Raw genomic sequence first — 16064 nt, forward strand, 5'->3', positions numbered from 1 at the left:
AATAAATTTTGCACAAACCTTTTATTTTTCTTATTGATCCTCAAATTATTTTCTATATACCAAATTATTATTATTAACGGTGCATTATTTAATACGACCAAATTTAATTAACGACAATAGTTTTTCTAAAAATCAGCTTAATGTTTAGAACTAAATCATCGTTAGTAAATATTTGCACCTGGTATTTTATACACAAATCTCATAAAATACAAAGAAAATAAGAATAAAAATCAGCCTAATCGTAAGAGGATTACTTAATACAAATAAAATCATAAATTCTATATTCAGTGGTCAGTGCGACTATTGTATAAAAAATAAAGAAAAGTAAATAAATCAGATATTTATATTTTACATGAATATGAGGTAGTAAAATGTAAATGTGTAAAAAAAAAACTAGTATGAAATAAAATAATCATTGAATTAAAAAAATAATTTTGATGTGTTATTTTATTTTTTTATTAAAGGAGAATGGACGTTATAAATATTTTAAACACGCACTATCATTATTAATGATTTAGTTATCCGTAGGACAATCCTATGTGACTTGGGTCAAAGACCAAACATTGGATTCCTTTTAAAGTTTCGAAGATTGAACCGTTGCGTAATTTTTAATTTACCATTCAAAATTGAGCGCCTCGATTCTGTTCTTCTGTGAGTGGGGCTGTACACGTGTAGGGTCAGTGATGAACTTTGGGTCACTGTAACTAATCACCATGGGCCATGGAACATGACCAAACCTGCTACTGCGACTGCTACTGCTACTACTGCTAGTACTTGTGCAAGGGATTATGACATCTCAATTTTTGCATGCATATCAAATCCACTCTACTTATTTATTTTTTAAATTTTCTTAATGTACTTTTTGGATTAAAACTTTTATTTTGTAGAATTAATTCATATCAATATTAGGTTGCTCTAAAGGAAGTTGAACTTAAATTTATTGAACAACGTCATGAGTGTAAATTTGACACATATTAGAATTAATTCATATCAATATTATGTTGATTTAAAAAATTTCAAACACAAGAAAAAATTAAATACATAAATTCTTATATTAAATAAATCATTCTTTTATATATCAACATAATAAAATCTTTTATTATTATGTGAATCCTATAAATTTGACAGATATTTGTATAATGTACACAAAAAAAGAATGACTTAGTAAAAATTAGCATAAGTTAAAAAAATTAATTGATACTTAATTACTTAATTATATTATAACATATAACATATAACATATAATGTGTTTATGTATAATTAGATGCCAATTATAAATATACTTATAAATAACTAATTTATGTAAAATTTAACATACAATTAATAAGATAAAATAAAAATTTTAATAATTAAATTTGTTAACTTTATATTTCATAAAAAAAATACAGGTGTCTACATGTCTTTATGTATATGACTACATATAAAAAGATATGGCATAAAGTTTATATGGATTTTATCTTGTTGTCTTTTTTCCATCCCAAATTACTTTCTTGCTACTTTTGTTAATGGCACTTATTTGTGAGAAATGTTACTATTAGTAAGTTATGGGATTTTTTTTACAATTAAAATAGGACAATTTTTAATGTTCTATTTAATTTTGCGAGAGCATTTTTTAGACGCGTATATAAAAGAGATAAAAAAATAAAAGGTAAAAATAATTATATATAATGTTAAACGTCATATAAATTATTTGATTTTGAAATGATGGAATTATTAATTAATATTTTTGTTTAGCATGCTAAATATTTGAGGATAAGATTTGTTCTTTTATGTTTTCTCTCTTAAACAAATAATAATAAATAATATTTTTATCCTATCATTTATATTTTCTTCCTTCTCATTTTTCTTAAAGAAACAAAGGGATTGGTCCTTTGTCATTTTTTTATAAAATGCACACACACACACACTTTTTCTACTGACTCTTCTATACATTTTGACGAACGTTAAAAACGATTTTCATTGTTTATTTGTATCTTTTCAAAGTATTGTTTACTTTTTATGTTTTTTTTTCCTATCCAAACATAGCCAAGGCATTTATTATGTCATTGAAATAGATTTTGTCAAAACAAACTCAAACAAAGCTAAGGCATTATTATGTCAATGAAAATAGATTTTGTCAAAACAAGCTTAAACAGAGCTAAGGCATTTATTATGTCAATGAGATAGATTTTGTCAAAACATACTAAAGTCAATTCTCGATGCTTTAATGCCAGTTAAAGCTTTAGTACACACAGTTGCTAAAGAGCGATGACGCCAGTGTTTGTTATATAATTTTTACTAATTTATCTTTCTTTTTTTTCAAACAATTATTGTCTTCCGAAAAGTAAATTTTACCCAAATATGGTTGAATTGTGTCGTTTTTTTCCTGTTATTTTTTTAGCACTGCTATATGTTACAAAAATTTAAAGTACGAAATGCACGAGTCATTGAAAATGGATGACATGTAATTATTTTGAGCGACGCTATTCAGTATGAAAACTGATAGCACGAAACTCACGATTGTTAAAACAGACCAATGATCTTCTTTCAAATAAATTCTAATTAATAAAGTAAGAAAATATGTAAACAGATTTGGGAGAAAATAAACATGTTCGTACTAAACACACGAAAGCCAATTCGATCGTACTAAATAAGATTTTCCAATTATTTTATAAAATAATAAATTAAAATATACAAAGATAAATAAATAAAACTAAAATGAATAAATGGTTTATAATCAAATCCCGTTGATCCTGTGGTTATTCCACCAAAACCGAAACAAATTAAACAAAATCCAAATAATAATTACTCCCGCAAATTGTAACCATAGATGTGTTGCTTGCGAGTTTAAAGTGTTACGTATTGCTCATCAACAATTGACAGTTGTTGTTTTTGCTTACGAGTTGGACAAGAAGGCTTCACGATGCACTAAACAAAATGTGCTTATATTTAATTTTGATGATGACACCTTCGATGTTTTGATATTAACCACGTCCATTAAGGAGGGTATTTTTGAAGTTAAGGTCACAAAAGAAGAAGATTGCAGGTCCCCATGCAGGATGTTGAACACTTAAACAGATAAATTAGACAATCACTTTAATTGAAGATATTGCAAGCACTTTGATGCATCTAAACATTTGTTGAATAATTTAAAATCACTTAAGTCGTTTTGTATTAAGGTTAAATTGTCGTCCAAAAAAGCTTTAGTAAAATAAAAGCATAATAGATAGAATGATTTGTAATATATTCAACTTAATATAATTAAGCTTAATGAAAAATATTGTAAGTGATGTCATAACTAGGGGTAGGGGTGAACACATAAGTTGGTTTAGGTTTTTAAGATACTTAGATTAAAATCCATCTATGTTAATTGGATTGGTTTGATTTGAATATTTTTAAAACAGAATATGCAATCTAAACGAAAACAACTTAACTGTATTTAAGTGGTCATCAAATTCACTGATAAAATAAAATAAATCATAATAAAATGAAAGGAAGTTGATGATAGCATCAAACGATAAAACCATAGATTTGCATATTATAGAAATTATAGAATTACAAGATAAATAAAAAATTAAAGACTTGTTAAAATGATGTAAGCATGATTGTGTCATATTAGATGTGCACCTAATGCAATTCTTATCCTATTGTTTTTGAATTATACCTGTAGCTTTTTTTTTTTTGTAGTTAATTTTTTGGGAGTTTTAATGTTACTAATTAATGTGAACTATTAATAATTTTATTAATAATTATTTTTTGTTAAAAAAATTAATTGACCAATTTTAATAATTTTTATCTTCTAATAATGTTTTTTTATTTGTAAGATTTCAACTCAATATCTTAATAAATGATATGAAGTTAGTTAAACTTGTACTTATGACATGTTTGGTTTAAAATTCTGAATAATTAAAAAAACTGTAGTTTATTACAAAATTAAGCTCCTTCAAATAGACATATATTTGTTTTCTTTTAATAAGTATTTTCAAAATTTCCTTTAAAGATTATTATTTCTATTTAAATAATTATTAATTTAAGCACGCGTTAAGCCTCGGTTAATAATACAGTAAATTTATATCAATTTAAAATTAATAATACGGTAAATAAAAAACTTTATTTATAAACGTACATTCTATAGGACATGTGGTCTGCGAGATCTAGAAACTAGTGCTTTCATTTGCACAGAATATACTATCATCAATTTAATTAATTGTGATCAGCTTCTAAGCTTAATTATAAGCATGCATGTAAACGTAATAAAAAAATTACAAATATTTATTAAATAAAGATATAAAATATAATAATTATCTCTTTTAATACAATTTCAATATTTTTAATTATTTAAAATCAACCCTAAAAAATGTCTTGTATTCCCATCATCACAACTATTTTCTTGAGATGTTTTGCCTATTGGGTGATGAAGAATTGCACGACGATTCCAAAAAAAATGGAATACGATTCAAAAGGAAATCATATTTTAGAATTGGAACAAAGGAATCTTTGTCTTTAGATTAACACTAAATTAAAAAAATGAAACATGTGGCCATGTGTGCGACGCCAAGTTACAGGTGATTCTCTCAAAGAATTGTATCATTATTATCTGCATGCAATATCTACAAAATAATTTTTTCATCGGATTCCCTTGTGAATGATTAAATATAATCCATTGTTTTTTTTTTACTGAGAAATGGACCCACTTATTCATTTATCAAATGATGAATTATTGATTGACATTATCCTTTATGCTAGAGTGGAAGAACAATGGTGGGTACTAATTGCAGTCGACGAGCCAAAAAATTTAACATACTAATTATTATTTTTCTTTAAAACTGAGCACAGTGAGAATTTCCCAGTTGCATCTTTAAAGAAAGTTTGACAATTGCAGCGCAGGAATTCGTAGTTGAAAATTTTATATTATCAATCAATATTTCTTTATCGCAAATATCAATTTTTACCAAATTATAAAAAAATAAACTTATTATATACATGACAATGTTCTTTATAGTTGTGTTTTAATCTGTCTTGCGTAACCCATTAATCCAATGGGTTCAAGATGGGACAAGATGAATTAACCTAATTGTTAAAAATATATTCAATTAAGTTGATGAGATATAATTAAAAAAATTATGGTAATACCATGAAAAAAGTAGAATTAATTATCTATTATTTTATTTTCACCATAAAAACAATCCATTCAATATTACCCTAAATCTAATCTAAATACACTATCTATTAATCCACTTTACACTTATGGATTAACCCACCTGGATAAATTGAATGTGAGTTTTTTCAAATTTCGGACTTTAACCTAACTTAACATTACAAAATAATTTTTTAAGGTATGATTTATTTTTTATTTATATATTATATCTTGATATTATTTTTTATAGACTCTAATAATATCCTAAAATGGTCAATATTTATTAATTGAGTTCTAGAAAATCATTTTTAAAGTGAAACTTGTTTTATTTATATATTTTATTTTGACATTATCACCAACTAATTTTTTACTTCAATTTTTTTGGTTAATTTGTTTTGCCAATCCTAAGACCGGAAATGTGTAATAATAAAAGTAGTATTTAAATTTTCAGTAAGCGATTTTTTTTTTCTTGAATGAATGTAATAAAAATGGAAGAGTAACAGATAGTCACACAGTCAGAACTTGTGACGAAAGTTGCTCCTCCTTTTACGCATAAAAAAGAAAAAAACCAGTCTTTTTTGTTGCTAAAGAAGAAAAAAAAAACAAGAAAATTTCAGAACAGGTTGCCTGAAAAGTGAAATCCGTTTTATGCAACAACAAATATAATTCAAAGAAAAACTCTTTGGATAAAATTTATAAACAAAAAAAAACATTTTCCTTTTTTTGATTTTTGAAATGCATAGGATAAAACGGTAAAGCGGAGTGGGTCTGGCACGGACGCAAACAGAAACACGATTCACACAATTTAACAATTTCACATCAGTGTCTGTCTAAACGACAAAACTAGCGTGTGGACACTGCACACATTCATGAAAATTACGAACACATAGACCCACACACAGGCCACAGTCACTCCTCTCTTATTTTTCATCTTTTTTATTATTCTTTTCCCATGCTTTTTGTTTTCCCCTCGTGCAAACGTCTATTTTTATATTTTTTATTTTTATAAAACATTACTCAGAAAAAATAAACAATGTTAGAAAAAGAGAGCGAGAAGGTGATGATATTGTTAATCTGAAAGGGAGAGGAAAATGACAAGAAAGAGGGAGCTAGAATAGAAAGTGACGGTTTTTGTTTAATTATTTAACGAGTTATTTAATTTAATATAATATAATATGATATATGATATGGAAAGTGGAAGGAGAGAGAGAGAGAGAGAGAGAGAAAAGAGAGTTTTTAAGAAAGAGGGAATAAAACAAAAGAGGGTAAGCTTAGTGTGGCTGTTTAGTGGGTACCCTTGTTGCCTTCATAGGAAGTGAGAAACTAGGCTAGTGAGTCCCATTGGAATTTTTTTTTTGTGGCTGAAGAAGGTGAAAAGGGGGCAAGTTTCACTCTTGAAGGGTTTTGAGGGGTGTCAACTTGTGTTTGGAGACTCCGAGGTTGAGTTTGAAGGTGCATTCTTTGAAGGGTGTTTTTGTTATGGGTTCTAGTTGTGGTTGTGGTGTAACTCTTGTTCTTGTTTTCTGCTTATGGGGTGTGTTGATCTCCCTCTCTTCTGCTGCTAGGCTCAGTGCTTCAAGGCAGAAGCTTGAGGTTGCTAAGCATTTGAATCGCCTGAACAAGCCTCCTGTTAAGACCATTCAGGTCTCTCTCTCTCTCTCTAGTTTTAACTTTATGTTTGTGTGTGTTTTGGGGTGTTCTTCATCCACCCCATTTTGGTGTTTCTTCTTGTTTTAATCTGTTTGGCACCCAATGAAGTTTTTTTGTGATAAAAAAGATTACCTTTTTTTTTTGCCCTTGTTTGCTGGAGGGGAGATGCTACTGCAATGGTTCTGTACCTTTCTAACATTTTCACTTAAAATAACCCATCTTGCAAGCTGCTGCTACTGTTTTTTTTTTTTTAAGTATTAGATGATTTCTTTTCTTCTCTCTTTGTTTTATAAAATGTAGATCTTTTATGTGGATGTGCTGATTTCTCAAGCCAACTAAATTTTGCCTTTAATCTTTTATATGGAACTATTGATTGAATTTTTGAAGCAGTCACTAGAAAGTACTGTAAGAAAGTAGGCAATGATTTTCCTTCTTTTATTTATTTGCTTTCCCTTTTTAATCAGCTACGGGGTTTTAAGAAGTAGAAAGAAAGATATTGGTTTTAATTTTGTTACATAGTATTTCAAATGTTAATAATATGATGATATGATTTTGTCAATGTTGCAGAGTCCAGATGGGGATACAATAGACTGTGTACCTGTTTCGAAGCAGCCTGCATTTGACCATCCTTTCCTCAAAGATCACAAGATTCAGGTCCATTTTCCTCACTCAAGATCTATTCTTTCCCTGTTATTTGCCTTCATTTTTATGTATTATTTTTTACTAATACCATGCTTTGATTTAACAGACAAGGCCTACTTTCCACCCTGATGGGCTTTTTGAAGAGAACAAGTTATCTGAAAAGCCTAAAGCAAAAGCACATACCCCCATCACTCAGCTGTGGCATACAAATGGTAGATGCCCTGAGGACACAATACCTGTCAGGAGAACCAAGGAGGAGGATGTTCTGAGAGCAAGTTCAGTGAAACGGTATGGTAGGAAGAAGCACAGAGCAATCCCTAAGCCTAGGTCTGCAGAACCTGATCTAATTAACCAAAGTGGTCATCAGGTAAGAACTGTTTCAAGTGCCTTGTAATGTTATCTGGTTTTAAGTAGTAGCCTTGGTCCAATTTCCTAATGGTGTTTTTGTGTGTTGTTGTTAATCAGCATGCAATAGCATATGTTGAAGGAGACAAGTATTATGGAGCAAAAGCCACTATAAATGTGTGGGAACCCAAGATTCAGCAGACTAATGAGTTCAGCTTGTCTCAGCTTTGGATATTAGGAGGCTCATTTGGTCAAGATCTTAACAGCATCGAAGCTGGCTGGCAGGTACTAAGAAATAATAGTCATTATTTCATTCATACCAAGTGTGCAATCTAAGTACCTGTCTTTGACTAAGAACTATGATTGTAAATTGTAATGACTTCATGTGCATGATAACAGGTTAGCCCGGATTTATACGGTGATAACAACACACGGCTATTCACCTACTGGACGGTAAGCTTCTAATGTTATAAGCTTGCGTAGTTGCGTGACATATGAGGCTTTCTTTTTTTGTTCTACTGTTTGTCTTAGTAAAAAAAAATATTTTTTTTATAATCAAACTCACTTGCTGTATTTTGCAGAGTGATGCATATCAAGCTACTGGCTGCTACAATCTTCTTTGCTCGGGATTTATTCAGGTCAACAGTGAAATAGCAATGGGTGCAACCATTTCCCCAGTTTCTGGATACCGAAACTCTCAGTTCGATATCAGTATCCTTATCTGGAAGGTAAAATCCCAGGAATTTTCCTGGTTATTAATCTGCAATTAGAAACCACCCTTTAAGCATCATGGGTCTCATCTCATTATTCTTCCAACAAGGTGTTTGTCATGTGGACCATTTTAATGTCCCAAGTGTTTTGAATTCTTGGAAACCTATTATCTTTCAGCCATTTATGAAACGTGACATGTGGAGATCCAAGATGCCTATGTTTGATAATGCCATAGCTAGTATGGAATCTTGAGTTTTTCCTGTGTTCACTTATTAACAGGGTAGTAAAAGCTTTTTTACTTGGGTGTATATATAAAGAATTCTTGGTGGCAGTGGCACCATAGTTAGAATCTTTTTTTATATCACAGATCCTTTGGTATCTCCTTCCAATTTCTTTTGATCAGGATATGGACCCCAATTTTAATTGATGATGGGGACACTGTTAACAATTCAGCCTGCAGGAACTTTGAAAAGTCATGAATTGCTTGTACTCATGCCTATAAATGCACAGAACACATGTTGTATTTTCAACCTTCATGCCCTTTTAAATTACACAAAATGCTCCAACAAATACTTTAGTCATTAACTTTGTTACTTGTGTATTTGTATTAATTAGTCATCTTTTCTATTTTTCCTCCTTCTAGGATCCAAAAGAGGGACACTGGTGGATGCAATTTGGGAATGACTATGTATTGGGGTATTGGCCTTCTTTCCTGTTCTCATATTTGGCTGACAGTGCTTCCATGATTGAGTGGGGAGGTGAAGTTGTTAACTCTGAGCCTGATGGTCAGCACACATCAACTCAAATGGGAAGTGGTCATTTCCCTGAAGAGGGTTTTGGCAAAGCAAGCTACTTCAGGAACATTCAAGTGGTTGATAGCTCCAATAATCTCAAGGCTCCCAAAGGCATTGGCACCTTCACTGAGCAATCAAATTGTTATGATGTCCAAACAGGCAGTAATGGGGATTGGGGCCATTACTTTTACTATGGAGGCCCTGGTAAAAATCCCAATTGTCAATGAGTAATGATGAGAGGTGAAAGATAAAAAAGTAAAAAAAAAATTGCGGCCTCTCTTGTATCATTCAATGCTTGTGTTAAAGTCCTTCCTTTCTTCTCCTTCCATCTTGTATACCCTTACCCTTTTCTGTAGTGGAAAGTTTTGACTGTTTTTTTTTTCTTCTAATATTGAAAGATTCTTCATGTAAGCTAGTGGAGAAGTGTGGCCAAGTTTCTCAAAAGCCTAAAGAAACAGGCCTGCCTTTATAACATCATCTTTGTATTTTATTTCTTTGTCCACTCCTCCTCCCTCTATAGGAGTGTTTGTCAATGGCAATGGTGCTTACTCCCAGAATGAGTTGCTTAATGTAGTTCCATAATTTTAAATGATTATATGGTACCTATGGGCCATGCTTTGAATGAAAAATGAGTCAAATAAAAAAGTGAAAGGCAGTGTGACCAATGAAAGAAAAAAAAGGAAATTGTATTATTTAGCTTTGTACTAAAAAGGGTTGCATGTGAGTGGCTGACAGTACTATTTGTTTTGCATTTCAACTTTTTTCGTGGAAAAAGTGGCCCACTTCTTCCCACCCCACAATTTTCAATCGCTTTCTCCATCCTGCAAAATGCAAATCTATCGTTGTATACTATTAAAGCCTGTGAACATGCGGTGCTAAAAGTCGTAGGTCCAGCTCCTTTATATGGATTTAGTTTTCTTGCATGATAACTATATTATGTACTACTATTCATTAAGATTTAAGAGTCACTAATAGTATCATCTTAAACTAAAAATAGAAATTTTAAACACTGAAGGATTGGATTAGCCGTAAAAGAATGTAATGTTAGTATATGCACACTTTTTCAAGATTTTAGTTATGCAAGTTATTTGGTGTTAAATTGATACAGGGTGAGTAGGTGTTAAATTGGCTATTCCTGCATCCTAATTATTTTTTTAAATGTTAAATGTTATTAATCTAAACAGATTATGTATATTAACTCATAAAGTGTAGATATTTATATACATGAAGAGATAAAATCACATAGGTGTAAGTTGTAACAAATAAATTTTGGAAGTATGTTATAACCCAGAAAATTTATTTTTTAGACAATCTTTTTCTTTAATTTTTTTAACATAAAATATTAAAAGGTTGAATATAATGTAAAAAACTATAAGTCATCATGTTATTTTTTTTTTTTTTGAAATGGCAGGTAATTCACTTTTGTTGTCATCATGTATCATGTATCATGCATATTAAACAAAAGGTTCTTAGTGACTCATTGCATTTGCAGGTGAGTTAGCTTAGTTGCGAGATAAATATTTGACAAAATTGATTTTGAAATAATATGGTTTATATTTAAATGTGTTATTATAAAATTAATTTAGAAATAAAATTTAATATAAAATTTTGAATCTAATATAAAAATTACTTAAAATTCTTTTAATCCCGAATTAATTCTAAATTATTTTATAATATTAAACCAAATATATAAAAATATATTTAAAATTAATTCTTCAACTTGAAACAACAACACTAATTCCATAAATATAAAATAAGATGCTAATTAACATGCAAAGTGAATCGGGTGTTTGGCAGTGATGAGCATGGCTGCGACCGACATCGGTGCTGGCATATATGCTTGGCTAATCTATCGAAAGTCGAAACACGTTGATTGAACAATGTTCTGATTTCTGAGTTCTGACCAAAGTTAGTGCCCGAGTCTGCACAAGGCAATGAGTAAGGTTACGACCTTTGTTAAAAAAAAGAAAAAAAGTTACCACCTAACCTACTAGTCTTCAAATAATAATTGATGTACCATATCAAAAATGTATCCGCTACTAGTATTTGTTGGTCATTGTATGACTTCTTTGTAAATATTTTTTAACATAATTCAATAAATTTGATAATGAAATTTATTTTTACTCCAATACTGTTTTATAAGAATCCAAAAAAGATGTCTTAACTATTTGGTCGATCGAGCATTGCAATGAGTCAATTACATTTAATTGGGAGTCAATCTTTGCAACAAGCAAAATTTTGATATCAAGTTTTTTACTTTTTTTTGTTAGTCATTTTTTTATCCATATAAATGAAAGACGTGTCCTAGTGATTACTCAATCAACTGGGATAGTCTCTTTGAATAAAATGAAAATGCCTTGTTTCATTTCCTCAAATCTTGTATACTTTTGAGGAGTTGTTTAACACTTATTAAAATTAGACCATTATAAAAATTATATTATCTTATGATTTTTTTTTTTTATATATAACATGTTATTTCCATAGCCATGTAACCAGAGCCTACCCTGGCAGTGGCAGTGGCAGGTTTACATGTCGGTGATGCCAAGCACAAAACTCCTTGCAAACCCAGTGATTTGTCAGCAGCTCAATTTGGTGTATTGGTTTAGGCTTTGTGTTAGTGTTATTGGTTAATGTTCTGCACAAATTTTGGAAAAGGGGCACCGCAACAGTGTCTTCAATGTGTCAAACAAATGCAATGAAATTGTACACCATCAGCATCGATATATTGATTAATTAAACTTGGGATATATAATTCAAAAATGAACTTGTCTTTCAATTCTGTTTTTTTATTTATTTATTATTTTCTGTTACATGTGTGTGCAAACACATGTATTGGAGTGTCATTAAAACGTATCTAGATCTAGAGCATATTCAACTCTCTACCATTTTCCGTAGTTTTGATGAATAGTATCGGTTCTGATATGTAGATTTCCCGAATATTAATACTCAATTAAATTTAACGGGTTTTGAGAGGGAGATGAAGGTTCATAATTGGATAAAAAGTTAGCACCGATGAACTTTAACATTATGATCCTACGAGGATGTATATGTAAAGATTTTGATATCCAACTCAGTGCATACTGATACAGGATACAGGTAAGAGATAAAAGTTAGAGAACACTCCAATTCCTATGGAATATAGTTATATCATGGGCTAATTTGTTTAAGTTTATTTTTATAATTTGTTTAAATAAAATAAGCTATTTTTTATGTTATTGTTTAAATGGTTTACTCAAAATAAATAATTTTATTTTTTTAAGAAATAAATCTTATATGCTTTTTAAAAAATACTTCTATAAAAAAATTTACTTTATAATTATTTTTTTAAGTTAAAAAAACTCACCCTCACACTATTTCTTCTTGGCCTGTTGTGACAGTGAAGAATGGTGTGACAATTGCTTCCATCACTAAGCAAATAATAACAATTTGATATTATTAATTGAATTTGGATCATGATTCAATTATTTACATTATATTGTAATTCCTCCATGATCCAAAAGGTTCTTAATGAGGTGTCTATGATGTTTGATTATCAACTAACAAAAACAAAACTAATAAATTAATAACTAATTTTTTTATAATAAAAAGAATCCTAGTTTATTGGGTCAACTCATTGGCTTGTTTAGGAGTCAAGAACAATTACCCTTGTTCCCCCAAGTCAGGGGACTTGGTCAAAATCATTCTTCTGATAACTTCAAGGTCTTTTAAAAAATCATCCTAGTATTTTTTTTTTTTTTTGGATTTGACAGTGTGAATGTACAGTTATTTGTTTTGACGGTTGCTTTCTCTTAATGCTTTCGATTTTCGTTTGGGATTTTTTTTATATTGCCTATTTTTCTTTTGACTTGTATCATTCTTATTTTCAAAGTTTTTTTTTTGGTCAGTTGAGTTGAGTTTTGGTTATCCTTTTCAGTTTCCTAGATTTTTTTTACTTTGCTGTTATGTTTGGTTAATAAAAGAAAGTGAAAGGAAAAAAAAGTAAGAAGAAAAAAGTGAAAGAAAAAATATATTTAATATCTTTAGTTATAACTTGAATTTAAATATTTAAAAATAAAAATAATAATATATTAAAACATAAATTATTCATCATAAATCTATAATATAATTTATATGTTTAAAATATTTATTTATGATAAAATTTAATTATAATGTAATTTATATATTCATAAATATTTATTTATTATAAATAAAAAAATTCAATCTATAAATTAAAAATTTATTCTGTTATTCTGGGCACTAGTTGCTTGTAAACACCATTTGGTGAGACACATATCTCCTCTCATTGTTCAAATTTTATATTTCACTAACTTTTTTACAATACAACGCCATTGTATTGACTAGGACTTTTTCACGCTCTTTTTGTGTAAATTCAATGTTTTTTTTTATTTTACTTTTTAAACTTCTCTGTATTTAATTGTGTATATGATTAAAATTAAAATCCATTTTGAACAACTTCTCATCAAATCATGAATTTTATTTAAAAGGTGTTTTTTATGATTGATTGTTAACAAACGTAAGTAAATCAGTAAGTAAGAACCCAAAATGACTCAAGAAAAAAATGTATCAACCAATGGTAAAAAAAAATGTCATAAAAAATGTAAAAACAAAATAATCATAAAATAAAACTATTTTTTGACAGCAATGTAAAGGACCATTGTACTCTATTATCTAGAGCCTTGTAAAGCACCAACTGTAGAGATTCTTCATCAGTAAATATCCGAATGAGTTTCTAATAAAATTCCGACAAGACTCGTATTGAGAAGTCAATAATAGTCCCAGTAAAAAGGACAAGAAAAACGAGAAGAGAAAAGAAGATTATGAATTAGATGTACAAAATGCTACACATAAAAAAAAAACTGCAAAAAAAATCAAAATTCTTAAAAAGAATGTAATGAAGTAAAATAACCATAAATTAAAGAGGAAAACTCACCTTCAATGTCTATTAAATAAAAGGATTCCAAATTAATAATGAAAAACTTCATAATGAAATAGCACAGCTAATTAATATGAGATAAAAAAATTTGGAATTGCAATAAAAAGTTAGCAATGAAGATATAACCGTGGAATAAAAAGGGAAAAAATAAAGCTGTAAATAAAGTCTCTCTCTCTCTCTATATATATAAATATAACAAAGAAGAACAACCTCGTCGAAGGAGGTTTAGCTAGAGATATAATGTAAAAAAATAAAAAAATGCGATTATATGAAAAGCTGTAGGATATGAATTAATAACAGAGAGAAAGAGAAAGAAGATGAGAATGTTTTGGACCAGTGGAGTACAATGAAATAAAAACAAAAGGAAAAAATCATTAGTATACATAGAAGGTTAAACATTTCGTAGAAAATCAAATGCACGAGAAGAGAACATGTGTTACTTTTTAACAAAGCAGAAACTATATTTTTTATAGAAGTTTTTTTTTTTCGGAAGGTATTTTACAGAGTTATGGATAGTTAGATAAATATGTGGTTTAAATAAAATTGAATGTTTGATTAGATAATATTTTTTTTTTGACAGCAGATGAGATAATATTGAAAGCTTAATACTCCTAACAAATAACAATAGAAAGGTTTTTATAAGTCGATGTTGACATATTTTAGTCAAATCATGATTTTTTTGAGGATCTAGTCAAATCATAATTAATACCAGTGTGTTTAAAGAAACAATTAATTATAACATTAATAAAAATAAAACCTAGGACAGGAGCATGTTTAAACAAAAAAAAATCTTGGATTAATATCTATAATAATGGAATGATAAAGAAATGGGAATCTGGGAGTTCCAATAATTAAGAAGAGCTGGGATTTAAAAATCAATGAGTTAGAAAAAAAGCACATGAATTAAGAATTACTGTTGACGCCACCCTCTTGATTTCGTGGGCAAACATTTGTTTTTCCTTTTTAATTTTGGTCTTCTATCATAGTGTTGGTTTGGTTATTTTTAAATTTTTAGATGTCCCAAGAGGCCAAGACACAATCACGAGAAGTAAATGAGCCCATAGTTACCAAGAATGTCTAAAATTCCATTTAAAATGTCAAAATCCAAACTTTTAATCAAGTCACTATTATATTATTGACTCTCTCAGCCAATAATCTTAGCAACAATGTTTTTTTTTTTTAATTAAAACATTTATCATAAGTTATAACGATAACACAAGAATGTCTGTAAAAAAAAAAACGACAACACAAGAATTATTTAGCAATTACCTTTTTCATGTTAACGATATTTAATATTCAATATTCTAATTTTAATATATATATATATATATATATAATACATTCGATGTTGTTAAATCAATTTTTTTTAAAAGAATTTAATTAAAATACATTAAACGCATACTTTTAAAAAATTAAAATACATTAAAATAATCTATAGTGAATTTGTTACTTTTTATAATAAAAACCTTAATGTAAATTTTATATTAACAGTACATGAAAATTAACATTTTTAAAAAATAATCGTTAGAGATGATTACATTAATGTAGTATAAGTTGATAATATATTTCTTAATCCATTTCTTTCTAACATAATTTGTATTAATAATAAATAAAATTTAAGAATATATTAAAAGACACGACTCTTATTTTTTATTTAATGAATTTGATCTATTTGAAAAAATATACAAATGCCGAAAGAGAGTTGAAAAAGTGAGTCGCTGCTGGTCCAAATAAAACTGTTAAAATAAATAAAAAGTCTTAAACCGGTAATAATAAAAAAACGTTAAAGCAATTATTTTCCTTTTCTTTCTGCACATTATTTGTCTTTACTTTCTCTCTCATACGTAGAGGAGAGAGAAAAATGAAGAATTTT

At 28.7% G+C, this 16064-nt stretch overlaps 1 protein-coding gene across 1 annotated transcript; it reads left to right on the top strand.

Moving 5' to 3' along the window:
• Positions 1–6336: 6336 nt before the first annotated feature.
• On the top strand, positions 6337–9887 carry LOC114421776. The gene is made up of 7 exons (XM_028387843.1): positions 6337–6760; positions 7334–7420; positions 7515–7775; positions 7874–8038; positions 8153–8206; positions 8335–8481; positions 9108–9887. Exons 1-7 carry the CDS (start codon positions 6596–6598, stop codon positions 9483–9485), a joined length of 1257 nt encoding a protein of 418 aa, XP_028243644.1. The 5' UTR covers positions 6337–6595; the 3' UTR covers positions 9486–9887.
• The last annotated feature ends 6177 nt before the right edge of the window (positions 9888–16064 follow it).

Source organism: Glycine soja, chromosome 8, assembly GCF_004193775.1.
Source record: "Glycine soja cultivar W05 chromosome 8, ASM419377v2, whole genome shotgun sequence".
NCBI classification, from domain to species: domain Eukaryota; kingdom Viridiplantae; phylum Streptophyta; class Magnoliopsida; order Fabales; family Fabaceae; genus Glycine; species Glycine soja.